A 27,926-nucleotide genomic window follows, 5' to 3' on the forward strand; every position below is an offset into this window, starting at 1 on the left:
AATTAATTTTTTGAACAATGATATTCTATTAATTTCTATTTGTTATATTTACATATTCATGTTTAAATTGAATACCATCTCTCTCTTTTTTTCTTCAATTTATCTTCGTTTTTATGTATTTTCAATTATTTTATATTTTTTTAAATAAATAAATTATTAGTCCAATCCAATAGTTAAACTAATGAACTTTCGTACCACCCAATTTCATTAGTCCAAAAATGGCTTGAGGGAAACAAACTTGTCATGTCATTCTTGGCTAAAGCCTAGGAAAAATGTTCAAAACTCACTGCCTATTGAACTAGACCTCTTCTATCTCTACCAACCCTTCATCTTTTCACTACCAAAACCCTGTAAAAGGGTGTACATTAGTTAAGAATAACAAAACATAACCTAACACAATAGTCAGTATACACTTAGCATCCTTAGCTAAAAGTTTTAGTTCCCATATACCTTAGCCTTCTTACAAAAAAACAAAAAAACAAAACCCTCACAATCTAAACTTCACTAAACTGATCTCACCATCTCAATACCACACAGCACCAAAAAACTCCATCACATGTTCATCACCTACCTAAGCATGTACTAAGAAAGAAAGCTTGTTTACTGTTGTACACAATTGGACACGCATTGTCTTTCTTCAACTATACTAGGTCTGCCTACTTTTACTTAATGGGTCTAATGGAAGAACTCATTCAGGACGTTTGGTTGGTTGTAATGTATCCTTGATATGATGCACTTCACAATGATGCGACATTAAAGTTTTTGGCTTCATTTATTTTTTCTAACATTATCAAAATATAAAATTATAAAATATATCACATCACATTAATCTTATAACATTCCTAAATAATATAATATTGTATTCTTGTATTGAAATTATATTAATATAATATTACGATGTAATGTAAAATCGGGGCGAACCAAACACCCACATATTGTATTATAGTTTTACTATTGATGGATATAATCTATTTATTATTATTGAGATTATGCTTATAAATGAAAATCATATACGTAACAAATTCAAATAATACAATTTAAATAATCATTGAATTATTAATTGTTAGTATAGATATGTTTAAGGTAAAATATTTTAGACACAGCGGAAAAAGTAATTTTAATAAAGTAACTGGTGAACAAATTTGATGTTGTTCGATTTAAAATTTTTTTTTTTTTTTTTTTTGGTAATTCGATAGTTACAAATTACAACAATGACAATGAGATATTTGAACTCTAAGTCTCCTAATATAGGATAGTAGGCTTTGCTATTAAGCTACAAAGCTCTTGACTCAATTGTGCTTAACTTGAGACCATGAGATTAAGTTATAATTGAAAAAAAAATAAGGGTTTTAATTTTTATGTGGACCAATAAAATTATGTGCTAGTAACCTATGAGGCTACGAATCATGTAATTGAGATAGCATGTACAATTCTTTCTAAAAAAAAAAAGATAGCATGTACAGTAAGTTTGGACTTGTGAGCTTGCTATATAAAAGTATTCAACTCATTAGTTACACAAAATGGTTATTATTCACAATCCAAAAACCAAAATAATTAAATAAATATGAATTAGGTTTCTTCTAAAAGTTGGTAAAGGTACAATTGTATTCTGACAAAAAAAAAAGGTGCAATTGCATTTTAATTTTTTTAAAAGGCTTTAAAACACTATACGTAGACAAATAAGTTAACGGGAAAAAATGAATCCAAATACATGGTAAGTAATGTCACTAGTCAATATAAATATGAATTGGGACATGAAAAACACATTACGGGGCAATGATTTCTATTTTTTTTTTTCTTGTTTTGTTTTAACAGGACAATAATTTCAATTATTGCAACTAAAATTTAGAGATTATATAACAAACCATGCACAATCTAAAGGTTTGCCTAAACAATACAGTTTCACATTTAAGGTCCCTCATGATCATTTTTTTTTTTTTTTTTGCTGAACCATTTTATCATTTGGATGCAAAAAACCAAAAACTGAAAAAGACTTGTCCTTATTTTTGTATCAACTTTTAAACTTTAATTTGATCTTGTCATGAACAGACTCAACTAATAAGTCAAGGAAAATTAACAACTATATATATATATATGTGTGTGTATATATCATATTAAAATCATAAAGTTTCTTCACATAAATTAAAAAAAAAAAAAAAATCATAAAGCTTCAAATACAGGATTTGACACAAACAGGGCTCAAGCTCAACTGATATTTTTTTTGATGGCCCAACTCATATTTCAATTGGGCTAAAAAGTAAAAACAGAAAAAACTCGTCAAACAGTCTCTAACCCAAAAAAAAAACCCTGAAATTTTTGCTGGCGCTGCCTCTCTCTCTCTCTGTGTGAGCGTGTGAGAGAGAAACTTTCACAGTAGCTGTATTACTGAGTGTGGCTTTCTCGACTGGTACTTCAATTTCCAGGTATGTTATCGAAAACCCAGTTCATATTTTCCTACTTGAACCATAATCTCAAATCCACACCCACAAATCCTTTTATCAATCTCCAAACCAAACCCATTTCGAGTCTCAAAGTTGTGTGGCGCAAGGACTCCAAACTTGACCAAGCAATAGAGATCGACAAGCGGTACAGGCTATGTGCTCGCGTTGTCAAGGAGGTTCTTAACGAACCAGGCCAAGTGATCCCACTTCGATACCTCGAAAAACGCCGTGAGAGAATGGGGCTAACTGTGAAAGTTAGAACCTTTCTCACAAAAAACCCTGGTTTATTTACTAGATTCTTCACATAAATTAAAAAAAAAAAAAAAATCATAAAGCTTCAAATACAGGATTTGACACAAACAGGGCTCAAGCTCAACTGATATTTTTTTTGATGGCCCAACTCATATTTCAATTGGGCTAAAAAGTAAAAACAGAAAAAACTCGTCAAACAGTCTCTAACCCAAAAAAAAAACCCTGAAATTTTTGCTGGCGCTGCCTCTCTCTCTCTCTGTGTGAGCGTGTGAGAGAGAAACTTTCACAGTAGCTGTATTACTGAGTGTGGCTTTCTCGACTGGTACTTCAATTTCCAGGTATGTTATCGAAAACCCAGTTCATATTTTCCTACTTGAACCATAATCTCAAATCCACACCCACAAATCCTTTTATCAATCTCCAAACCAAACCCATTTCGAGTCTCAAAGTTGTGTGGCGCAAGGACTCCAAACTTGACCAAGCAATAGAGATCGACAAGCGGTACAGGCTATGTGCTCGCGTTGTCAAGGAGGTTCTTAACGAACCAGGCCAAGTGATCCCACTTCGATACCTCGAAAAACGCCGTGAGAGAATGGGGCTAACTGTGAAAGTTAGAACCTTTCTCACAAAAAACCCTGGTTTATTTACTAGTTACTATGATAAAATAAAACCCAAAACCCAACCGGTCGAATTTTTAAGAGTTTCGGACCGGCTCAAAGATTTTCTCGAAGAAGAGGAAAGGGTTTATAGTGAAAATGAGCATTGGATAATGTCTAAGTTGTGTAAATTGTTGATGATGTCTAAGGATAAGGTTCTTAGTGTGGATAAGTTGGTACACGTGAAGAGGGAATTTGGTTTTCCAAATGATTTTTTGGTTAACTTGGTGCCCAAGTATCCTCAGTATTTTAGGTTAGTAGGGTGTCCTGGTGAGGGGCAATCGTTTCTGGAGTTGGTTTTGTGGGAACCCGAGTTTGCAAAATCGGTTATTGAGAGGAGGGCAGAGGAGGAGTCAAGGCTAACGGGGATTCAGGTTAGGCCTAATTTTCATGTTAAGCTTCCGTCGGGGTTTTTCTTGAGGAAGGAGATGAGGGAGTGGGTTAGGGATTGGATGGAGCTCGATTATGTGTCCCCATATGAGGATGTGTCACAGTTGGATCAGGCGTCTAGGGAAATGGAGAAGAGGACGGTGGGGGTTTTCCATGAGTTGCTTTCGCTTTCATTGCATAAGAGGGTTCCTGTGCCGATATTGGGGAAGTTCAGTGATGAGTATAGGTTCTCAAATGCTTTCTCGAGTGTGTTTACTAGGCATTCGGGGATATTCTACATGTCGTTGAAAGGTGGGATAAAGACAGCAATGTTGAGAGAAGCATATAAGGGTGATAAGTTGATTGATCGGGATCCACTGCTTCAGATAAAAGATAAGTTTGCTGAGTTGTTGGAGGAGGGATGGAGAGTGAGAGCAGAGCAGTTGAGGTATCACAGGGAAGCAGTTAATAAAGACATGGAAATGATGGCAATGAAGAATGTTGAATATGACAAGCATGCGTGTGATGAATGACTACAGCTTGGAGAACTACACTGTGATCATGAATGGCAAGGATGGCTTCAAGACCAAGCATTGCAGGTAAAGAGGACTTTATCAATACTTGGGATGATTGTAGAGATTATGCTGCATTTGTGTTGAGAAATTGAACAATTGTGAGGAAATGTAGTATCCTTTATGTAAAAAAGTACAACCAAAATTTTTATCCAAAATAAATGGAGATGGTTGATGTCACTGAAGTTACAGATGAGGTGTTGCTTTATTCTCTGAAACATAGTTGGAAAGTGCTTTCAACAGGACAGCATGTAAAAGCATATTCGAATATGTTTTCTTCTTCCTCAAATAAGAAGTTTTCTGACTGACCTCTCAACATAATTGTGGAGTAAAACTTTTACAATCGTCAGAGTTAGTTAAATCATGTGTATGTTATGGTTTTGATTGAAAATAGAATGCACTTCATGAGTGGACATTTTTTTTTTTTTTGACATTGGTGCAATTCATGGCTTGCACATTGCACAACCAAGCATCATAAAAATGATGGCTAGATTAAGGTTTTTATTTATTTATTTATTTTTAAACCCATTTTTGCTGTTATGGGGTTCAGTTCACATGGAAGGGACACTAATGCATGTAGCTAAGCTTTTGGGTTATGTATTTCAGCACTAGAACTGGTTTTAGATTAACCAGCTGGACCCAAGGAGTGAACATTGTTAATTAATTATGATATTGCTAATTTGCTTACAAGTTACAACTAGATATGGTCATCATCATTTCTGTCATGTTTGTGATTACTCTTGTAATAATTTTTTTTAGGAAAGCAAAACGACAATAATGACACATTCCATAGGTTATGAACTTTTAAAGACTTCTGTCTCATGATCATTAATGCTGTTGTGGATCAAATTAAGAAAATTTTTTAAATTTATCTTTAGCTCCTTATCCTGTTCTGACATTCTGCATAAAAAAAATAAATAAAAAAAGAAGAAGAAATCTATATCTTACATTTGCCTGTGTTCTGCATAAATTTACCACTAAGCTCTAGTTCAACTGGTACCCCTTATAAGTTCTAGGGGTAAGGTGAGATCGTGGGCTAAAGACCCATTAAGTGCATATGTAACTTAAGTACTTAACAATCAATAAATAAAAACCTTTATTGAGTTGATTGATATTTGTAATATATTGTACTGTCCCTTTTGTATACATCCTGTATACTTGGGTGATTAGTTTCTTTTATCAATAAAGTTTCCATTACTTATCAATAAAAATAAATAAATAAAAAACACACCCCTTTGCTTTGATAAAGAAATATCCTTGATTGTGTTGGCCATGCTTAAGGTGTGATGGGAGATGAAATCTACATTTTGCATGCTTTAGATTCTGATTAAGTCATAATTTATTACTGTGATTGCTGTCTATGAAGGAATATTTGAGGAACTGAATAAGTGAGAACATTTTGGAATGGATAAATGTAAGATATTTTAAAGAGAATATTGATCATGTCTTTCCCTTCCCAATGGTCATATTTCTAGCAATGTTGGTGTGGTTATGCATGTTACATTAAAGATATTTGTTAATCTCAGATATGTTGCTAATGAAGGACAGTATCAAATGGGGGATAAAAGGGAAAATTGAACAAAATAAAAATGCTAAACCTTAATCAGCACTTAGGGGTTTGTTTGGAATCAGCACCAAGCAAAGAAAAACTTAGGAATCAAAGTTGCTAGGAATCACTACTCAGCAATTGGAATTTTTCCAATTCAAAATTTCATTTCATCACAGTCTCCCTTGATGAGAGTGCATAGTTTGTTTTTATAGGAATATTAAACCCTAGTTTTAATAGGTGTAGGAAACAATAATTGCCTTATCACAAAAATAACCTCGACTTTAAGTAAAAATTCTCATAAACCTACTTAAATCCTAGGGCCTAAATTAAAATACAATTGACTTTGTGAAATAAAATAAAACTAAATTAAAATAAAAATCTTTCTGAATCTCCCGCATCAGTTACCTTATAAAATTTTGATGTGTATGCTTACTGATCTTCTCATAATTATAATATTCGTGTGCTGGTAATGCAGATGTGATATCAAATTTTAATTGTATAAACACACTTGTGGCCATCTCTTTCAGGTTTTGATCTAATGCACACTTTTAGGAGGCCCAAAGCATTTTCTCTGTTTCTTTGTCTGATCTTAGCTTTCTGATGACAGTTTTAATAATAAAGTATCCCATGAGACAGAACTCTATTCATGCTCTTTACGCTCTTGTTAATGCAACTAACAATACTTGTTTTTATTTATTTATTTTTTTTGGGGGTGGGGGGGCGCACTGGGGGTGAATGGGATGGTTAGAATTTATTACGTGAGATAAACAATGACTAGCCTGTAGTATAGTGTGGAAATTTATTTACAAGAAAACATTTGAATTTTGTAAAAGCCATGAGGCAGTTGGATTTTTTGTAAAATGTTTAAGGAAAAATATTTTATATTCTTAGATGTTGAATGAGACTTTTAATGACATTGCATTTGGTTCATAGTAGCAATTGAAAGGATTGTGCACCCTGGAGTAGATCTTGAAATGGCTGCAGTAAATTGTTTCTTCAGCAGAGCATTATCCAATGTTCTATGTTGACATGATAATTTTTGAGCCTTTCCCCTTATTTTATGAGTTTGTTCAGTAATACTAGATACTACTTTTCCTTTGCAATGCCTGGGGTTTCATCTCTTGTGCATTCAAGTGGTTTTTTTTTTTTTTGGATAGGTAATAAAACTTTTATTGAGAAAAACTTGAACATCATGTTCATGATGGTGAACACTTTGAACAAGAAAACAAATACAAAAAGATCAAGAGCTAAAGGAAATAGAAACTAAAAAAATAAGATATAGTAGTACAATTCGTACAACCCCCAAACACGAGCCTAAAGAAGCAGAGTATGAAAAAGGAGACATTTTAGATTTTCTAATGTTCTCGCCTTATCTTCAAAAATGCGAACATTACGTTCCTGCCAGACTAACCACATTAAACACGTCGGGACCAAATTCCAAATGGTGAAAAGATACTTTCCAAACCAGTTTCTTCAAATAAAGAAAAAAGAGCTGATTGATCTTGGCATTACCCACTGGATCCCAAACACTGCAAAAACTTCACATCATAAGGCGTGAGAGAACTTACAATGAAGAAGAAGGTGGTCCATTGATTCTCCATCGCAGCAGCATAAGCAACACCTACTAGCTTGAAACTGACATTTCTTAATAAGATTATCAATGATGAGTATTCCATCATTAGTTGCTCTCCATAAGAAGAAAGACACCCGTTTAGGCACCTTAGTATGCCAAATACACTCCCAAGGAAAGGCATCAGTGTTAGGACTAGAAAATAGCTTATAAAAAGAGCACACATCAAAAACACTAGACTTAGTCAATCTCCAAACCAGCTGATCATTCCCCTCACCCCTTGGCATAGAGGAATAAATAAACTCAAAAAAGGAATAGACCGTAGCTGCCTGCCAATCCTGAGGACCATGACGGAACAGCAAATTCTAGCTCTTACCTCCTTTTGAAGTAGTTACAACCAAGTCAGAGACCCATTCTTCTTTAGATAAAGAGCAAGCATACATAGTAGAAAAGAGTTCCTTCAAAGGAGTAGACCCACACCATGGGTAATGCCAAAAACTAACACGGCTACTCTCCACCACATTATACAGAATCTGGTGGTTTTCAGAATGCTGTTTTTCACATTCAGTTTCTTTACACTCTTCTCTTTGTTGTGCTAGTTGTAATTGTAATTTGATCTCATCTTCCTTCATGAGCTTATATATAAAATCAAATTAGGATCATCTTGGGTAGAAAATGATTTACTGAATACGCGGTTTTCGTTTGACTAAGTAAGATCCATTTTTTAATGTAACCATAGCCACTTAATTTACTTGAAAGATTCTGCACAACAGGGCTCAACTAGGAGTCTAGGATCATTCTAAGGAGCTCTTATCTGCCTGTAGTCCTGTACTAGTGTATGTGTATACAGTTCACATGCTACTAAATTTAATTATGAAGAGATTTGATGTCAACGTTCTTCCCTTCCCAAAATATTAATGGTTTCTGTAGATTTTTTTCTGGTTATTAAAAGGCAAGGATTGATATATGATAAATCATTGTGGGGTGTGAAAGTAAAAAAAAATATTTATATATAGATTATTATTGCATTAAGTTTTGATTGCACATGTTTCTAGCAATTAAGTGTGTGATCATTGCAGTGCGAATCATATGGTGATTGATTGGGCAATATAACAAACCAATAAAACATGAATGAACAAGACTTAGGTACAATACTTAGGTGTTGTTCCTTAGATTCTCCTTTTAAGATTATGCCATGTGGATTTTTTCTTATGGGATGAAAGTGTATTTTTTAATTAAGTAGCCACATGGTTAAATATTAAGAGGGGAACCTAAGAAACAGTACCTAAGGTATCGTATATAAGTTTTGTCCAACATAAATTATGTCTTTTTATTTTTTCTCCCTTCTTTCAAGGAATGAAGAAAATTACAATATTCTTATGGTATGAAGAAGGTTGTTAGTGAAATACTTATTAAAAGAGCGTGTACATCACCTAACAAAATTATCACATAAAATGAATGAGGCATTCTCAGTTCTTTAGAACCTAAACTCTTCCATACATCTACCAGAAAATAAGCTACATTCTCTTGGCAATCCCATATTTTAGTGTCGTCCCACTAGAAAGAGCTAATTTTTTGAAACGAGCAGCCCTTGAATGTACAAGTATATAAATCGAAGCAAGGCCAGTCTGAATCACCATTCACCTAAAACCATTCTCTTCCCTGTTTTTGTTGCAGTTGAAACAGATAGGGACTACTAACATGGAGAAACTCAACATTGTTACAATAACACTCTTTGCAGCATTCATTTTGCTTGTGCCCAAGTCAGAATGCCAGGGGATATTTCCACCTCCGCCAGTGCCAATTCCGATTCCAATGCTAACTCCATATTATCCAAGTCTCCCTCCACTCTGTGCATCACAATTTCAACTGGCAAGCTATGCATGTTCTCAACTTCCACCCTTCTCCCCAGTTCCTCCTCCAACACCAGTTTCTCCTGTTGTACCATCTCCTAATCTTCCACCCTCCCCACCTAATACTCCACCGTACACACCATGGTCTCCTAATGAAGATGCTGATGATGATGATGGAGGAGATGATGGTGATGAGAACCATCACAGGAGTAGGCATGGGCATGGACATGGACATAGACATAGGCACGAGCATAGGGAGAGCCCTGGGTATGGCATCTTCGCTCCCTCCGTGGGCCCAACCCCGCCTGTCAGCCCAACCCCGCCTGTCGGCCCAACTCCTCCTGTAGGCCCAACCCCGCCTGTCGGCCCAACTCCTCCTGTAGGCCCAACCCCGCCTGTTGGCCCAACTCCTCCTGTCAACCCTGGCATGTCACCTCAAGAAGAGAATTGTTGCCGGTGGGTGCAACAGGTGGACAGCCAATGTGTTTGTCATATTCTATATCATTTGCCTCCCTATGCAAGCTTCCTCCTGAGGCCTGTGCATGAAGTCACCCTTGATATTGGTGCTGGTGAAGGTTGCAGGATTACTTATACTTGTGCGGGGACAATAAGAAGAGCTCATTGATTATCACATACATTTACGTTATGATGCAAGGCAGTGCTTATAGCAATGAGGAAGTAATTATATTAATGTTTGATCTAATTATGTTTGGTTTTGTTGGTTTAAATTATGGTCATCTGCTAATACTACCTGGTCTTGTTACTGAATGCTAGTTTGTTATTTACTAGCTGTTTCTGTCTGTACCAATTTCATAATTCATAATAAATTAAAAGAAGTTGGCATGGGAATGTACCAAAATGTTCATATTCTTATCCATCTTTATATAAGAGGAAAATGCAGTTTTCATGCATAGAGAATAGAAATATAAATGATGTTTGAGCTTTGATATCTGCTTGTAAAAAACACAGATGAGAAGAGGCCTGAGTTTGATAGCTCAGGTCTTCTCATAGATAAGCATGGGCATATAGCTAGTTGGACATTTGGGATGCAACACTGCAGTGGCAAAACTAAAAATTTTAAGCTCGGGGCCAAGTAATAACAATTATAAGAAGTGAACAAACTTAGAGTGATCATATGGGAGTAAAAATTTTTTTTGACATTTTTGCTGAATATGTATGTATCAAACTCAAAGAAGGCAAAGAATAAAATTTCACCACCATAAAGGGATTTAAGTTTAACCATGTCAGACTTGCTCGGAAAAAACCCAAACAAGAATAGTTGAGATGGAGATAGACCCTTGAGTTGAGTTACAAATGGCCCAAGTAGCAATATTATTTGGCGAAGGAGTTTACATTTTGACAATTTAGTAATGTAAACAAAAGAACTATAAGCAAAATAAAAGATCTTCAACAACGCTATCAATTTCTCAATACAAAGATTTGATATCTTCAACTTTGGAGACACCTATATACTTGTTGCAAAATTGAACTAAATTATAAATGTAAATTTTAAAATTTGGGAAAATGTTTTACGCCAAGCATCTATGAAAACGCTCAAGTGGTTGCCTGGTTGGAGATTGGAATCAACCAGTTAGATAATCACAATTCAAAATTGTGTAGCACGGTTTCAGCATTAGCATTCTTTTTCTTTATCAGGTAATGATTTTTCAGCCCAAAAAACAAAAAGAAATGTTTTTATTTTTTGTATTTTTTTTCCTTACTTTCACGGTCATGGGAATTTTGTGCCAACTTTTATAGGATCGCATCATTCATAGTGGACAAAACTAAAGTTTTCTTATCTGGACAGCTAATTCCAAAGATAATAGTACTACTTTCAAGAGTGAGGCGCCACTTGATTGTTATTCTTTGCCCCATTCAATACAATGCTTTTATCATCAATTTGTTTGTGAGTCAATTCAAGTAGGTTCCAAATGGTTATGTTCCAAATTAAAGAAAGTGACCAATGTCGTTTTGGATTATTCTACATCTGCTTTTACATACAAAAAGAATAATTGGCTTACAAGTTGTTTATAAGAACTAAGAAGTAATCGGGTCTCAAAACAGAAAAAAGAAAAAAAGAAGAAGAAGTAATCTGTGTCAAGTCGCATCATATGCATTCCACTCACCCAAAACTTTCTTTTCTGCTATTTTTGATTAACAACTTTCTTTTCTGCTAGTTTAAAGATAATAATAACAATTTCATAGCAAACAAAAAAGTTTATGTAAAGTTTTACAAATTTAATTAGGTATAGGGCCCCAAAAGCCTGAGACAAATTTATTTTTGATTAGGTAGTGGACATGTTTCTTCTTTAATCTCCCATTGAACAATTGGGGTTTTAAAAAATAATGGCTGCACATCAAAGACAAATATTTGTCTAAAAGCCTTAAATCAATCTTTAAGTGACTTATAATTTGAAGCCTTTCAAATTTTAGGCTGATCAAGGTCAAGAAATCAGTTTTGCTTTTTATCTTGTGGATCCATGAGCATTTCCTTGGGCCATTTATGTTTGGGATATATTCTATGATTGTGATTGGAATCATTCGTCTTGAAAAATAGCATTGATTTTCTAGAACAAACTGTCCATATTCCTACTCTTATTTTCCTTTTTAACTTACATTCTAGAATAGATTCTATGTCATTTTAGCATAGTGGTGTGGCCATATCATATGAAGAAACCAGTTATGTTGAAGAGTTCCTTTCTTATTATCGATTAACAAAACAAGATGAAAGTTAAGAAAAGAATTTTTAAGATCCACTAAACTTTAACTCCAACATTCAAGAAATTTTAGGTTAATATAAGTGATTTCTTGTTGTTGTCTAATAAGAAATATGGAATCAAACTAGATGATAAAGAATCATTACTGTGGAATAGACATCATAGACTCAAGTTTGATCATCTGCATATATATAAAGTGATCTCTTTGTAGAAACATAAGTTATAATATTATAGGGAAAGAGTTTCAAAACCACATTTATCTTACGGCTTTTCTTTTGAAAATATTGTCTTTCTAAACCTTACATGAGAATTTAAAATATTTTTTGTTTTCATGCTTTCAAATTAACCATTAACAAGTCAATTAATTATCGTGAGTTGGACCATCATTAATTTCACATTAATTTGACTAACACAACAATTTTTTAATCAATATAGAATTTTCAACCAAATCTATGTTTCTTTTTCTTTTTGCAAAGAGAAAAAGATTGGATTCATGATACCCCTTTTTGACTATGCTAGAATCTTTCGAGTGAAAAATAATTACTTTCAAATTCAAGTATCCTCGTAATAAACTTATTTAAAAGAAAACTTAAACCATTATCAGGGGCTTCACACATTAGGAAGTAATCAAAACTAATAATATCACTTTAGTTAAATGTTATGCGACTCTATAAAAAGATCGATTTATTGCAATAACATTTTTAACTTTAATCATTACACACTGGCACTAATACACCAGCCAAAAAAAAAAAAAAAAATTTTTAAAAAAAATAATTTTATTAATTTTAAAAAATAAAAATAAAAATTGAAAAATAAAGGACCAAAAAAAATTAAAAAGTAAAAGTTTTGAGGCCAGCAGACAAGTTGTAATAACGATAGAATTGCAAAATTAAGTCAGCGCACTGTGTACGGAAGATGCGCGTGCGTGCGGTGTATATTCGCCGCCACCATGGATTGATTTACATTTCAAAGTTGCTTTCTGACTGTACGGCCACTATTAGGGAGCATTAACATTTTTTTCTTTCTATTGTGGATAAGTTCCTTTGCAAGAAAATAAAATCTACACTCCTAATTATTACATACAGATTTTTCTTTGAATGTCTATCATTAAGGAAAATTAGAGTACAAAACAAAAGTAATTTATCCTTAAGAAAGTTAGGCATTACTTTTTCCTTTACAATTGATTACATTTTGTCGAATTTGATTAGCTTGTGTTTGATGGGATCAAGTTATAAGTGTTTTAATGAGATTTTCTTGGATTATTAGGCTGTGATCCTGTGATTATTTTGTTAGAAGTTATATAGTTCGGTTTTTAGGTTTTTTGCCTTTTGTACATACATATATGTACTATCAATGACTCTTTTGCCATTACCGTATACATTTAGTATAATGGTCATTTTATAAATACTAGTTTTTGTGAAATGAGAGAAAGGACAAGGGCCGTGATTCAAGTTTATAAAAAAAATACTTTACACACATATACAAATGATCTTTTGGCTTAATGGCATCTTCATTATCCCAGTAAGTTTTCCTAAATTAAGTAAATAAATGATGAGTATATGTTACTTAAGCATAATGAGAGAATATTGTTAAGAGTTTATGACGTTACTTTAATTGAAATCTAATTGGATTTTCTTTGAATTTTGGCTTTTAATATATATATATATATATGAGTTGGGTTAAAGTTACATTGGAAAAACTTTGAAAATCCTACCATTGAATTACATATTTTATATGTTCTTAATACGCATACCAATTTTCATGTCAATTGGATGTTATTTACCATTCGATCTATAAACTCATCTTTTATGCATTATTTTAAATTACAAAAACTTGAATTTAAATAATTGATTGATGACATAACTATTAATTTTTTGATCACTTTGAAAATTTTCAAGTATGGAGAATATACAAAGATAATGTAATTTAACGGTGAATTTGTCAAAATTCGCATCCAATTAAAAAATATTGAGTGATATAACATTGCTTGAAATTACACTTGGTGTAACTTCAACCCAATCCTCTCTCTCTCTCTCTCTCTCTCTCTCTCTCTCTCTCTCTCTCTCTCTCTCTCTCTCTCATATATATATATATATATATATAAATAAAAGGAGATGTAAATTTAGTGACAAAATTCTTGGCAACATAAACTATATTAAACTTAAATTAAAAAAAAAAAAAAAAAGATGTATATGGTTGGAATCACAATTCACAAGTACAATGTGATCTTGTTTATATTAAAAAAAAAAAAAATGGTAGAATGTGACCTATACAAAATTTGGTTCAAAAAGTAGATCTCGGTTGTCTCTCTCTCTATTTCTCTTGGCCACACGATAAATTATATCGTCAGAAGCAAGTATCCACCTTTTGCATCCTCTGATAAGTTGCTGTTGCAATGGCAGCTCCTACAATCCTCATCTTAATGCCTGCGACATTTGTAGGTACCTTGGTAGCCAAATTGTAAAGAAATTGGCCAACAATCTCAACGCTTGGTCCAGCTACAAGCTCTTCCCATGCCTTATCTGCTTCTCTTCCATACTTTCGAAACACTTCTGTGGCGTCAAGCCTATGCATATTCCACCCTTTCATATTTCTAAGCCGATGAATTTTCTCCCTTTGGCGACATGCTAATTTACAATTATTTTCCTTAATGTGACATATTGCTTCTTGGAGTAACATTGCCCGTTGTTCTTTGCCTAAAAATTGTTCACTTCGAAAATATAGATCGAATTCCGGAACCCCAATTGCCCTTCTAATCCCTCTTGAGTAGTCCAAATTGGGATTGAACATTTTTCTTACCTCATCTATCATGCCCTTTTCAAGCATTTGATCAACTCGCTTTGACACAAATGAGTGAAGCAAAGGCATTGACACATCCACCCAAAGAAAGCAACATTCATACTTTGATCTAAATATAAAATCATCATCATCTATTAAGGCTTCAATGTAAGAATTGGAGCCTCCAACAATGATTGGAAGGCGGCCTTGTCCTACAATTGACTCAATCTTATGTGACGCTTTGTCACAAAACTCTGTTACCGTGAAATCAGCATTAGGATTTACTATCCCTAGCAAATGGTGAGGCACACCACGTTGCTCTTCTACAGTGACTTTGTTGGTGACTATGTCAAGTCCCTTGTACACTTGCATTTTATCAGAGTTGATGATCTCGGCCGGAAACCGACTAGCAAGATCAATGGAGAGTCTTGACTTGCCAGTTCCTGTTGCTCCCATTACAATCACTACCTTTTCTTTGTGTCTTTGAGGATTGAAGAGATCCATTTTCAGCCCACTAGATGGAAAATCTAGAAATGGTTGTGTTTGTTGGCACATGAATGTGGAAAATGCCATGATGAACCTAATGAAAGAAATAACAAAATAAACAAAATTGAACATATAAATATAATAACAAGGCTTGCCCTCTAAATTTTACCAAACATCAAACTAGAAACAAAGAAAATTAACATGCATTTGTGATGTATGAATCTAAATTATAGAAACCTCACCTTCTTGGTGTATGAGATGTGACAATCTGAAGAAGTACGAATAGAAAAAATGTTTGAAGATGATTAATGCTCATCAATGCTAACTTCGATCAGAGATTTGATCAGAGTGTCATGAACATGAAGCAGCTAGATAAAAATTTATATCATATAAATTCATATTATCAAGAAGTTTGGGGAATTCAATTTATAGAGGAGGCTAAGGGCAACTGGGCGGGCAATTAGGTCTTTACGACTTTACCTGTAGCATCAATTAAAATAGTCAAACACTAAGAGGAAAAGTAGTCTTTATAATTATTCATAAAAAAAGAAAAAAAGAAAAAGCAGTTTCGATACTATTCCCTTCAAAAAATTTCTTGCCCCCTTTTTTATTTTTTTGTTTTTCATTTTCCCTTTTTTATTTATTTATTTTTTTTAGTATAGCTTAATAATTTCACGGGTCATGTGGTATCCTTCTTATTCTTTAATAATTGCATTAAGACCGTCGAGTAACAATATGGGCTAAGGTTGTTCTTTCTTTATTGGTTGTACATATTTGTATATGGGCTAGAGTACCAAATTGGCTCAGAATATGGTTTCTTTGTCTTTGCAGCCTATTTGCCCTCAAAATTTTGTCTTTCATCAGTGTCATTTGTTGGCATCTTGAGTGCTTATATGCCTTTCCACGCAAGGTATTGCACTAGATAGGTGTTAAATAGTGGCATAGGGACTAAACAATATACATGTCTTTCTTAATTAGTTTTTGTACTTTGTGATGAAGATGTGAATACATAGAATTTGATATATGCAATAGTTTGTGCTTATGGTTTGCTAATTTAAAAAATTATTTATAACTTTTTAAAATATTACCTTTTTATTAAGTACATGTTTATTTTTGTAAAGGAGCTATTGTGATGAGAGGAAACAGTACTTCTATTTCATGGTACGAATATAGTGACATAGACCAGTAGGCTTTTAAAAAAAAAAAAAACTGTGAAATCCCATTAAGAACAGTATTGCTCTTATTACCACCTTAAAGGGTATTATTTTTCTTGGAGTAATGTTAGGGGAAGTCTAGAGTCCCACAATTTTTGTCATAATTTTCACGTGACGAATTTTGAGTAGTAAAAGTATGAACCTATTATTTGACTTTCATTATTCATTACTCACCATGTGACGAGTTGTAATAAAAATTGTGAGACTTTTCATGTTCCTAGCATTTTCCTTTTTCTTGTCATGCTTGCACTAATGCCTATCCAGAAAAAAGGATAAGGGAAAAGGTTCATCCATCATTACAAATTCACAGATTATATGATGCACTTTCTCTGAGATTCTTTTAACTAATGCCGGATTTCTTGTGTTTTATCCTATTTTTTCTAACGGGTTTGGTTTACTTTCAGTATTTTTTTAATTGGAATTTTATTTTGTTTTAATAAGAAATTGCCACATCACCCACTAATTAAATAAACGGTAAAGATTAAAACCCACTACCTATACTAAAAACAAAAGGAAATATTCGATCGAAAAGTTACTGGGTAAGCTAAACTGTTTTCTAATTTCTAACAAACATCCGGTTCCACTGTCCAATTGGTTTGACATATTCAATTTTCAGTGTAAAGTTTTGGCATTAATTCTAACATAATCATTTCTTAATTCAGGCCAATGACTTCCTTGTGGGGGTTGGTGCACTATCTAGATTCATTCTTTCCTACTCTTTGGAAAACCCAAAAAAAAAAAAAAAAATCTTAATTCCCCTGCATCATAATAATAATAATAATAATAATAATAGTAAAACTTTTGGTGATCGAGGATTAGTTAGAGCACAAATTGTACTTATTATTCAAAAATATCAAAACTTTTAATTAAAAAAATTTAAGAAACAAGAATAAGAAGAAAGTCACATAGTAAAAAAATTACTTGTTTTTCACCCTTCCTTTTAATTTAAAAAAAAAAAAAAAATTCTCATCTCTGTCATTTCTCCCCATTCTTTAAATTGATGTATTTAATTAATAATGAAACTGGATTAATATATATTTACATTATTAATCTCGCAAAGCTATCTAATTATAGTTGAAAGTTGAAACTAGTTTTTGGTTAAATTACACCATCCTCCGTGAGGCATAAGAAAATGAAAATGACCAAAAAAATTTACAAAAATAACAATCCCCTTTTGAGTTTTATAATTAAATAGCAAATAATAATGAAATCCCTATCTTGCCATAAAATTTACCCTTGGTTGAGTGAATATATTTCTAATGAGTAATACTATAAACATAATAATTTTTTATAAGAACAATTGTGTTGAAAGGTTTTATTGGTTCTTATTAGGACTTATTATTAATATCACTTTATTATTCACATTTAACAACTTGCCATTTCAACAATTATAAAATATTTTGTGAAAATTGTTGTGGCTCTATAATTATTTAATTATAATTTTTTTGGTATGAGGTAACTCAATGGCAAAATAAGGATTTCATCAATAAGTCAAGCATAAGCTATGATCTTATTGGTTACTTAGTGGCATATTAATCCACAAAAAATAGAGTAAATCAATTTCTATATATATATATATATATATAAGTAAATCAAGTGCAAAATAAAAATTATATAGTTTCTATTATGCTTATGACAAAATTCAAAGAGGATTGTCTTCACAATTTTACGCAAAACCTAAATTCATATATGCAACACGAGTTTCATCCTAAAATTAATGGAGTAGTGGATGACTAGATCCTTCCTCTCTCTAAATACTTATACAATGAATCTCTCTTTCTCTCTCATTCACTTTTTAATTGTTTTCTTTTCAAATGATAAAGGTTCACTTTCACCCTTTTATCCCTTTATTCCTTACAAATTCAATTGGCCTTTAGACCATTATTACAAGATACAAGTTCACACTTTGGAAAGTATCATTAGGCTACAAGATACCAAAGTGTATTAAATTTTGAACATAAGTTAATGTTAAAAAGTTATATGATACAAAATACAAATAAATAAATAAAAGCACCTTAATCGGACCAAAGTGTTCTTGACTACTTGTAATGATGTTAACAACAAATTAAGTAAGTCGTCTTAACAAAGTTTAATTGGGCGTTACAAAAAGTTACAGTAAGATGACTGAAGCCTTAACAAGTTGAATGTCAGCACTAAATTGTTTTTGAAATGGAAAAAAAAGTACTTTTAAGCCTTTTGAAGTGACTTATAAAATAAATCTTATATATTGATATATCCTAGTTATTTATTTATTTATATTTTAATTACAACAAATGAAGGAGAAGTGGATGATTAAATTATCAAGAGGATTTTTTCTTTCTTTCTTTTTTACCTAAAAGAAAAAAAAAAGAAAAAATCTATCCAAACTAGCCATCCAAACAGGCATAAAATTCAAATATTTTGGCACAAAAAAGTTAGATCCGAACTAGTTCAAGGTAGATTTAGACTGACACTCATTCCACAGGGGTCTTTGAGAGGTGAGAGTGGCCTGGGAGTGGGAGAGACACAAACCCAAAAGGTCAACTCTAGGATACAACAAAATACGCCATAAAGAACAAATCGAACCCACAAGAAGGATAAAGAAGTCCTCTAATAGGAATAGGATGGAGACTGAGGCTCACACCGAGAAGAGAACAAAGCCTCGAGCACACTTTAGAACAGAGATGCTGACGTGCACAAAAAGTTTCTCTCTCTCACGCGAGAGAGAGCTTCCAAATTGAAGTTCTATGGCTAAAGGTTACGTACGTATAGGAGCCTCCCCCGGCCCATTGATAACTCGCACTATGATAAGCACCTCCTTTTTTTATGTGATTGATGGCTGATGGGATATTCATATTCTGCTCAGATGGGAAAGCTATGATTGGTGGAATGATTAAATTCTTGCCTTTTACAAGTGCATTCGATGTTTCTATCCCCATAAATCCGGTTGGCGTGATCCTACAACACTCGTCGCCAATATAAATATATAGGAGCTTTTCAATTTCAAGATAACTTCTTATCATGTTGGGCAATGGGCATGAAGGAAGGATTATAGTTGATATTGTTACTGAATTTGATTGATGTGATGATGTTGATGAATTTTGATCTCACTCGTGCATGAAATTAATAGGACAGCCTACAAATTTATACTCCTATCTTTTATCACGTTTAATCCCACTTACTTTGTTGTTTTGGATTTGGATACAATCGACTTCTTAGTCAACCCAACCAAAACCAAGATCAAATTGAAGGCCCTTTTTTGTCATTTACAATGCAAGTAAATCGGAAAGGTTAACTCACTAATAAATTTTTATTCTTAAAAAAATATAAATAAATTAAAAAAAAAAAAAAACTCTAATAAAGTTCCATTTATCAATAATCATGGAGAGATAAAATTCTATCATAATTATATAAAATTAAAAAAAAAAAAAAAGGTTTCTTAGTTGGAGACCTCTTTTTTTTTTTTTCNCTCTCTCTCTCTCTCTCTCTCTCTCTCTCTCCGATGGCGGAGTTAAGGAGGACATCGGCCACCACAGTGAAAGGCTAGATCGACCACAACAGAGAATATTAATTCCTTGCCCAGATCGACACCATTGCTTTTGTGAGGAATCCATCTCGACAATCTAAGTCGAACTGTGATGCCTTCATTCTTGCTTTGTGGGTTTCATTTTTTTGTGATTTTGGTTGTGGGTTCATCTGATTTTGCTTTGTTCTTTCATCCCGACAGTTTAGATTGGACTACAATGCCTTCATTCTTGCTTCGTGGGTTTCATTTTTTTGGTGGTTTTGGTTGTGAGTTCATCTGATTTTGCTTTGTTCTTTCATCCCGACGGTCTAGATCGGACTGTGATGCTTTCATTCTTGCTTTGTGGGTTTCATTTTTTTGTGGTTTTGGTTGTTGGTTCATCTGATTTTGCTTTGTGCTTTCTCTCTTTTTTTTGGGTAAGAAATATAAGGAAATTTGGAGAACCCAAATTGAAATTAAAGGGTGTTTTTTAAAGAAAAAAAAAATCCATAACCCAGGTGGAAGGAATAATTGTTTTGAGGCTGTGTTTGGTTCAATGTAAATCGAATTCCGAGTGTAAAATGAATGCAAAGGTAAGTGAATTCCTGTAAGGAAAATGAAATTCAGGTGTTTAGTTTTGCAAAGGAAAATAGTCCAAAAAACAATTTCCAGTGTTTGGTAATATTCTGAAAATGATATTTTCCTACAAATTTTACACATTTTCTCGAGAGAGAGAGAGAGAGAGAGAGAGAGAGAGAGAGAGAGAGAGAATGCTGTAGAAGAATAGGTGAGGGGAAAGAGACACATAGGAAAATATGATATTTATAGTGATTGACTTAGGTTTGATTTTTTTGGGCATATGTTCTTCGTGTTTGTGAATTGTGAGAGACCAATATCAGAGTGAGATTTGTGTGTTATTCCTCCACTTTATTCTTATAGAATTTCTTAAGCAATTAAAACTCTAACTTTTTGATTTTTGTTATGTTTGTTTTTCCCTAAACATATGTTTTTCTAACGGCAAAGGGAGAGGTGGATAACAGATTCCTAACAGAAGTTACCTCAGGTGGACAAAGTGTTAAGTTTTGAACCACGGGTAGGTAAAGTGAAAACAGGCCTAACAACAAGTGGGTTTGTTGTAATTTCTCCATAAACAAAAGAGTAACAAGAGTATTGGTGCAATTCTTTTTAATATACAACCCATACAAATCAGACTTCTTGGCTTCACGATAGCAATGGTTGATCAAACTTAAGGACAAGGTGTGGGGGCCTTTTTCACTATGTTGGGCCGGGCTGCCCCTTTGTGAATGTAGGCCCAAGTGTTCTGAGTTGCAGGAGTCGAGACCGGGCCAACTGGAACTCAACTTGGCCGGTTTGTGCTCGAACTATGCCTCGTTTGGCAGGAAAGTACTTACCTCAGACTGAGCTGTTCCAGAGAAGAGCTTGCGGCAGGCAGATACAATTGATAAAACAAAATCACATGTTCTGGAATGACCAGATAGTTCTTTTAATAAGAAATGACCAAACTACAATAACATTCAACGATTTTTGACAAATAAATAGTAAGGGCAAATGGTAATAAAGATTTAATCCACAACTTATGTAAATAAATTCAGTTCGGTCCGCAAGAGTAAGGCCAAAGAGAATGAATGCCTCTTCTCAACGCAATTAACCTCCAAGGGAAGAAAACAGGATTCCTGCCGCGGAAGTTAATGGGTTTGAGGGAGGCGGACCTGAATGGATACTTCTCAAAATAATTATAGAAGAGCACAGGGATTCGAGAGGGAGAGAAGGGAAGGGGCCTATCGGTGCATGCCGCTATCACTTGCTCCCTTTTTTCTCTCTTTCTTTCTTTCTTTTCTAGTCATTTCTCAGTAATTTCCACTTTGGTCGTTTTTTAGTGTTATCCTCCTCTGTTTTTCTAAGCAAGTTACAGAGTATTTTCTTTAAGTTGCGTGGTATTGCTCTCATGCTTGTTGTTTTTGCACATGGCAGAGGCGTCCATTTATAGTGCCTGCCGTGACCGATTTTTTACTATTCTACCCTCTAACCGTTTTTCGTCTGGTCTGGGCGCACTCGCAGACCCTTACTGTTCTGTCTGCGAGTCCCTCTGTCACAGACACAGACAACGTTTTGTCTGTTAGTCCACCGTGGCACCTTGTCCTGCCGCGGTGATGTTTCTCTCTCTCTATCCCTCATGGCATGCACCTATTGGTTCCCACTCAGCCTTGCTTCTTTTGGGTGATATGCCATCCCAACAAGACGTATTCCCCAAAAGAGTCTGAGCAGGGACCTCAAAACAGGTCTTCCCCTCTCCCTACCTCCAAACCATGCCCTCTTACCTCTGACCCATGACCCCACCATGTTCTGTATTGGCTGGGTACAGGCTGGTGGTGCCTGGGCCTTGCGCGTGGTTTATGTCTGAAGTCTGCCTGCTGTCCATATATCTACCGTGTTCTGGACATTTTTGCTTGCATTGCCAGTCGCTCGTCCTTGGCTTTTCCCAAGCTTTTACTCTGATTTCCCACCCCATAGGGTCTGGACTTTACCGAGTACTGGGCTTTGTGTTCTCTTCAGCCCAATTCTTTAATTGCCTTAGCTTTCCACCGTGTTACTCGGCCTTTCCTGCCTTGGCGATTTTTGTTCCTGCTGGGCCTCTTTTCAGGCCTGCCGTTCCTTTCTTTCCCCAGTGGCTTAAGAGAACCTACTGGTGTTCTTACTCATGGGCTCCATTGTCCCTTTCTTTTTTCCCTTTGGGCCTGCTGCCCTTTTATTTTTCTTGGGCTTCCTCGGCTCATTTACTGACTTCGCTTTCCCATGGGCTTTTACTAACTTGATTGGGCTTCCCCGGCCCAATCTCCTCATATTCATCCTTGGAGTTCATGGGCTTGCCATCAACCCCTACTTTCTTTGTTTGCATTGCCTTGGGCCTGCCGCGACCCATTCTCGCTTTTTCATACCATACATTGCCCATGGGTGTTATTTCTCTCATTCCGGGCCCTTTGGACCCATTTGCTTCCTCAAGACTCATTTATTCATGTTATGGGCCTGTGTTTTATTTTTCCTGCCGCTTGAGCCTAACAGTCTTATTCTATGTCTGCCACTCTTATTGCCTGCTTTGCTGGGTTGGGCTGGCTTTACAAAAATGACCCTCAACACAAGGCTAAGAATCATAAGTCATTAGACATAAGTTTTAGGGATAATTACAGTAAACCCACCTGTAGTATGACTCGTTTTCACTTTGCCTACCTGTAGTTTAAAACTTTACACTTTGCCCACCTGAGATACCTTCCGTTAGAAATTTGTTACCCACCTCTAGTTTTGCCATTAGAAAAACACTTTTTAAGGAAAAAACAAACATAACAAAAATAAAAAAGTTAAGGTTTTGATTTCTTAAGAACTTCTATAAGAATAAAGTAGAGGAATTCAAAGTGGGTTTGATTGCTTATTCAGGTGTTTTGCTACTATGACTGGGATTCAAAGTGGGTTTGAAGATGGAATTGGGGGTGAGCTTGCTACTGTGGTTGGGTTTCATTTGAGCACAATTTCTTCCTATTGACCATAGTGCCAAAAACAAAAACAAAAACAATAAAGAAGAGAGACAGGATGAAGAAGCTAGACACAATGACAGAGATGAAAGCCGCTGCGAATATATGTGCTCGGTGGAAATATGCTAAGGCTCTTAACGTTGGTGATGCTTTACGAAATACGCTAATCAGAGATACAAGAATCAAACTCAATAAGGCTTCCCAACTCATTATGGGTAAGAGAATAGTTACTGTGTCTACCAGGAAAGAGCTTAAAGCTCTCATTCTACTGCGTGAGGAATATGGTTGGACTGGAAAGGTTAAGATCATAGCACCTAAGAATAAGGACAGAATCGTTAGATTCGCAAACCGTAATGGCATCAATTTGGTTGACTAAAGTAATACTACTCTATTTTTTTTTTATTTTTTTTTATTTTTTATAAATCTCTCTACCTCTCAAACCTAGAAACTACTCTCCGATTCACGAGCTAAGAGGGGCTTGTACAGCGCGTGAACCCTTAGAGTGATTTTCATTGAGTCCTTTGATTTGTGTGCTATTCCTCCACTAAAAGTGAATTTCATTGAGCCCTTTAATTTGTGTGCTATTCCTCCACTTTGTTCTTTCTTAAGCAATCAAAACCCTAGCTTTTTGATTTTTGTTATGTTTGTTTTTCCCTAAAAATGTGTTTTTCTAACGGCAAAAAGAGAGGTGGGTAACAGATCTCTAACGGAAGGTATCTCAAGTGGGCAAAGTATAAAGTTTTAAACCACGGGTAGGCAAACTAAAAACAGGCCATACCCCAGGTGGGTTTACTGTAATTATTCCTAAGTTTTACACACACACACACACACATATATATAAATATATATCAAATTTAACATATTATAAAATCAAATAAGTGTACATTTGGCTTCAGCTTAAAATGCTAGTTTATTTTACTATTCAACTTATTTTTGTTACGATTCATGGGCTTTACTACACTTTTTAGTACTGTTCATGGGTCTCATTGTACTATTTCAACTAATTTTTACCTTTATCTATAGTGTTTTCAGTAAAAAGTTTTCAATTTTAGCAAAATAAGTGAATCCTAAATAGACCTTAAGTATATAAAATTGTTTAATTTGCTATAAACATATAACAAAATATAAAAGAAATAATTTAACATCTCTCATCAAACTTATGCGCCATGTTGGTTCTTTATATAATAAAATTGATCTATTATCATTTCCACATGTAACTTCTTTGCAATTTCCTTTTTCAAGTCTTTGAAGGAAAAATGGACCATATTTCCATTCTTTATAAATTGTACAGTGTCTGACAGTTGGAGTAACCTGGTAGATATGCCATCCTAAATTAGTTTGTAACTACATAGGAATTAACATGTGTTAGATATTGTTTTAAGACTTTTTTTACATGGAAGGACAACCAATAGCAGATACTTTCTTGTGTGATATTTATCTGCTAGCTTGTGAAGGTGAAGATGATCCATCATTTGAGGACCGAATTGGCCTGTGAACTAAGACTATGATTGCCTGGGCTCCACTTTTTTCTATGGTCCCCAATTTGTCAGCTAGCTTGGCCTTAAAAAAAATTAGATTTGATGCAGATATTGCCTTAACACAACAGGGATGGAATTTAAGATTTCATTTTTTGGGTCCCCACTTTTCTCTATCATGCCCAGTTTTGCGTGGCTTTACAACATTTAGACTTGGTACCAAAATTGCTTAACACAACAGGGTGAAATTTAAGGTTTGATTTTTCTACTGTTACAAAAAGAATAAAAGATTCATGTCATTCACCCCTTATGTGGGGTCCTTTTTCATCATTGATTTATTTTATTTAAAAAATAAGTTGTGTAAAAGTACAATTATATCATTAAGGGACCGGCATGATATCTTAGTGTGATGGTAAAAAACATGATCGGCATGAAAAACGAATAACATAAGTTCAAATCTAGATAAGTAGGTATGTATATGAAGAATGAAAAAAAGGAAAAAAAAAAAAAAACAGTACTTAACAAAATAGGCTAAAAAGAAGTTGAAACACATGCATCCTTGAATATTTTTTTAGCCCAGAGAAAGGGGAGGCAACTAAAATAATGGGATCAATTTTAGGGTCCATTTGGGAACAGTTTATCTTAACAAAATAGGCTAAAAAGAAGTTGAAACACATCCTTGAATATTTTTTTAGCCCAGAGAAAGGGGAGGCAACTAAAATAATGGGATCAATTTTAGAGTCCATTTGGGAACAGCTTATTTAACTGAAATTGTAAATTTTTTACTGAAAGTACTGTAGCCAAAGTTAAAAGTTAGTTGAAATAATACAATAAGACTCATGAATAGTACCAAAATATGCAATGACACCCATAAATAATAGCAAAAATAAGCTGAATATTAAAATAAGTTGCCAAATAATAATCTATCCATAGGCAACCTTAATCTCAATAACTTTGTTTATAAAAAATTGAGAATGGACAATTGGATAGCATTGGGTAGTGTTAAATATTAGCATTGATATATCATGTTGCATATGCTAGTATGGATGCGAAAGTAAAAGCATAAAGTATAGAACACAATAACACACGAGGGTTACGTGGTTCAGCCTAACGGCCTACATCTATGGAGGAAACCCTAAAGGACTACATCAATAATATATTATAGTATAGTACAAATCCTGTGTTGCAATGAATCATAACATGTGTATATATAGTAGACTAAATCATAGACTAATAGACTTCTAGTACAAGTAGGAGATTTGGCTTGCACACAAAGTTGAATTAGGATTGGGCCTATGCTATTGGGCTAATATATCTCAAACAGGTAGAAAATATAATCCCACCGTATCCATCCTTGAAATGGTTGACTGATTACCATTTTTAATAACTTGTTTGCCAGCTTTTGGTGATTTCTATAACACTTATAATTTGATTGTGATTTTCAATATTCTCTGCCAGAATTCATGAAAGCTCTTTTTTATATTGATAAAATTATTTCTCTTTGATCAACATTATACAGTGTGGAGTACAAGTTTATAATAGTATTTCTCAAACCCCATAAACAAAATCATTCAGTTAATTAGATTCAGTGAGAGAAACTGTATCTTCATAACTGTCAAACATTTTTTTAAAAATTCTTCCATGCCATTTGAATGGATAGCAAAAACTTTTTTTACTTTGTTTATATTTTATACACAAATGGCATTTTACTTTGTTTAAGTCTGATTTGTATCAATTTGTGACCCTTACTTTGCTTAAGGACTTTTTGCCTTCGTACTATTAAAATATGAAAAAGCTTGCGTGCATGTTGTCCTATAATCTAATAACATTAAAAGCCAATATATGTTTTCTAAGCAAAATCACACAAAAAATAATAGGTGGTGTTTGATGATTCTGCAGAGGTTTTTCTTTCATGGTTGGAGCTACGTTTGGTTCAGTTGTTTCTTTCAGAGAAACGGCATCGAAATTTCTTGGTTACCAAATAAGATGGAAATGTATTGCAAGTTTATTAAAATAATGAGGCAGCAAGCATAATTGTAAAGGAAAAAAAGAATTAGATGGTGGAAGAGAAATTAGATTAAATTTAGGTCAATGCTGATTGGTTTGAATTAGGATTAATATAGTGGAAAATGAAAGTTCAATTGTCAAATAATTTAAAATTTATTTGTCAACAAGAAGATATGTCCTTTCCAGATATCTGCTTTGCATTTGGGTCCTTTTTCAATTATAAGCTGGAACTTGCTGTAAATCCTATTCTTTCTTCTTCTTTTTTTTTTCTTTTTTTTTTTTTGGTTTGAAACAAAGTTGTTGGTCCAATGGAATTAAAAGTCCATATGTATTTTATGATTCTAGTACTTCTTCTATGTAGGATGGGATGTTATTGTTAAAATTATAAGGCCTTTCTTGCCGGCAATGTTGCCGTCCACAAATTAGCCATAAATGATACATGGCTATTTCTCTTCATGTTTTAGGCTCTTGAACAGAAAGTCCCTAGTTTTCTGACATGTACCTTTTCTATCTGAGGCTGGATTTTGTTTTCCTCTGCAGTAAAAGTTTATATGGTTGAACAAATCTAATCAAACACAACTGGAAGTCAATTGATTGACTCAAATTAGAAATTAAAAGTATTGGAAAATGGAATGGGCATTCATTTTCAAGACAACTCATGACACTACAAGAAAATATGGTCTTCTCAATTTGGAAAAATGTAGGCTATTATGTGCTGGAATTTGCTGTATATCCATTTTATTTATTTGACAGTATTTGAGTTGGGAGTGGTTATTTTTCTAGTTAAGTATAGCTTGGATATTTCAAAATTCTTGATGTATCGTCTCAGAGATATTTTTGCATGCGTGTTCTCAACGCGTTGGAAGAAAAATAATTACTTTTAAAAAAAATGTCTTTAATTTTGTAAAAATTATGAGATTAAGCAAAGGGTTTTTATTTTTTTTTTAAAAAAAACTCA

At 33.9% G+C, this 27,926-nt stretch overlaps 3 protein-coding genes across 3 annotated transcripts; 2 read left to right on the top strand and 1 right to left on the bottom strand.

Annotated features, from left to right (window-relative positions):
* Positions 1 to 2,874: 2,874 nt before the first annotated feature.
* LOC111998760 (protein WHAT'S THIS FACTOR 1 homolog, chloroplastic) lies at positions 2,875 to 4,470 on the top strand. Its single transcript, XM_024030852.2, has one exon. The coding sequence runs from the start codon at positions 3,034 to 3,036 to the stop codon at positions 4,249 to 4,251; it is 1,218 nt and encodes a 405-aa protein (XP_023886620.1). The 5' UTR covers positions 2,875 to 3,033; the 3' UTR covers positions 4,252 to 4,470.
* A 4,438-nt stretch (positions 4,471 to 8,908) lies between these two features.
* Positions 8,909 to 10,111, top strand: LOC111998766 (proline-rich receptor-like protein kinase PERK2). Its single transcript, XM_024030859.2, has one exon. It carries the CDS (start codon positions 9,111 to 9,113, stop codon positions 9,885 to 9,887), a length of 777 nt encoding a protein of 258 aa, XP_023886627.1. The 5' UTR covers positions 8,909 to 9,110; the 3' UTR covers positions 9,888 to 10,111.
* A 4,033-nt stretch (positions 10,112 to 14,144) lies between these two features.
* LOC111998775 (adenylate isopentenyltransferase 3, chloroplastic) lies at positions 14,145 to 15,636 on the bottom strand. Its single transcript, XM_024030872.2, has 2 exons — positions 15,486 to 15,636; positions 14,145 to 15,337 (listed from the first exon to the last, which is right to left on the bottom strand). The coding sequence occupies exons 1-2, from the start codon at positions 15,557 to 15,559 to the stop codon at positions 14,326 to 14,328; spliced, it is 1,086 nt and encodes a 361-aa protein (XP_023886640.1). The 5' UTR covers positions 15,560 to 15,636; the 3' UTR covers positions 14,145 to 14,325.
* Positions 15,637 to 27,926: the final 12,290 nt, after the last annotated feature.

This window comes from Quercus suber, unplaced genomic scaffold (genome assembly GCF_002906115.3).
Source record: "Quercus suber isolate HL8 unplaced genomic scaffold, Cork oak 2.0 scaffold_648, whole genome shotgun sequence".
Lineage (NCBI taxonomy): Eukaryota > Viridiplantae > Streptophyta > Magnoliopsida > Fagales > Fagaceae > Quercus > Quercus suber.

Coding starts and splice junctions, on each gene's coding strand:
- LOC111998760 (XM_024030852.2), top strand. CDS start 3,034: ATGTTATCGAAAACCCAGTTCATATTTTCCTACTTGAACCATAATCTC.
- LOC111998775 (XM_024030872.2), bottom strand. CDS start 15,559: ATGAGCATTAATCATCTTCAAACATTTTTTCTATTCGTACTTCTTCAG. Junction 15,338..15,485: donor ACATCTCATACACCAAGAAG/GTGAGGTTTCTA, acceptor TTCTTTCATTAG/GTTCATCATGGCATTTTCCA.
- LOC111998766 (XM_024030859.2), top strand. CDS start 9,111: ATGGAGAAACTCAACATTGTTACAATAACACTCTTTGCAGCATTCATT.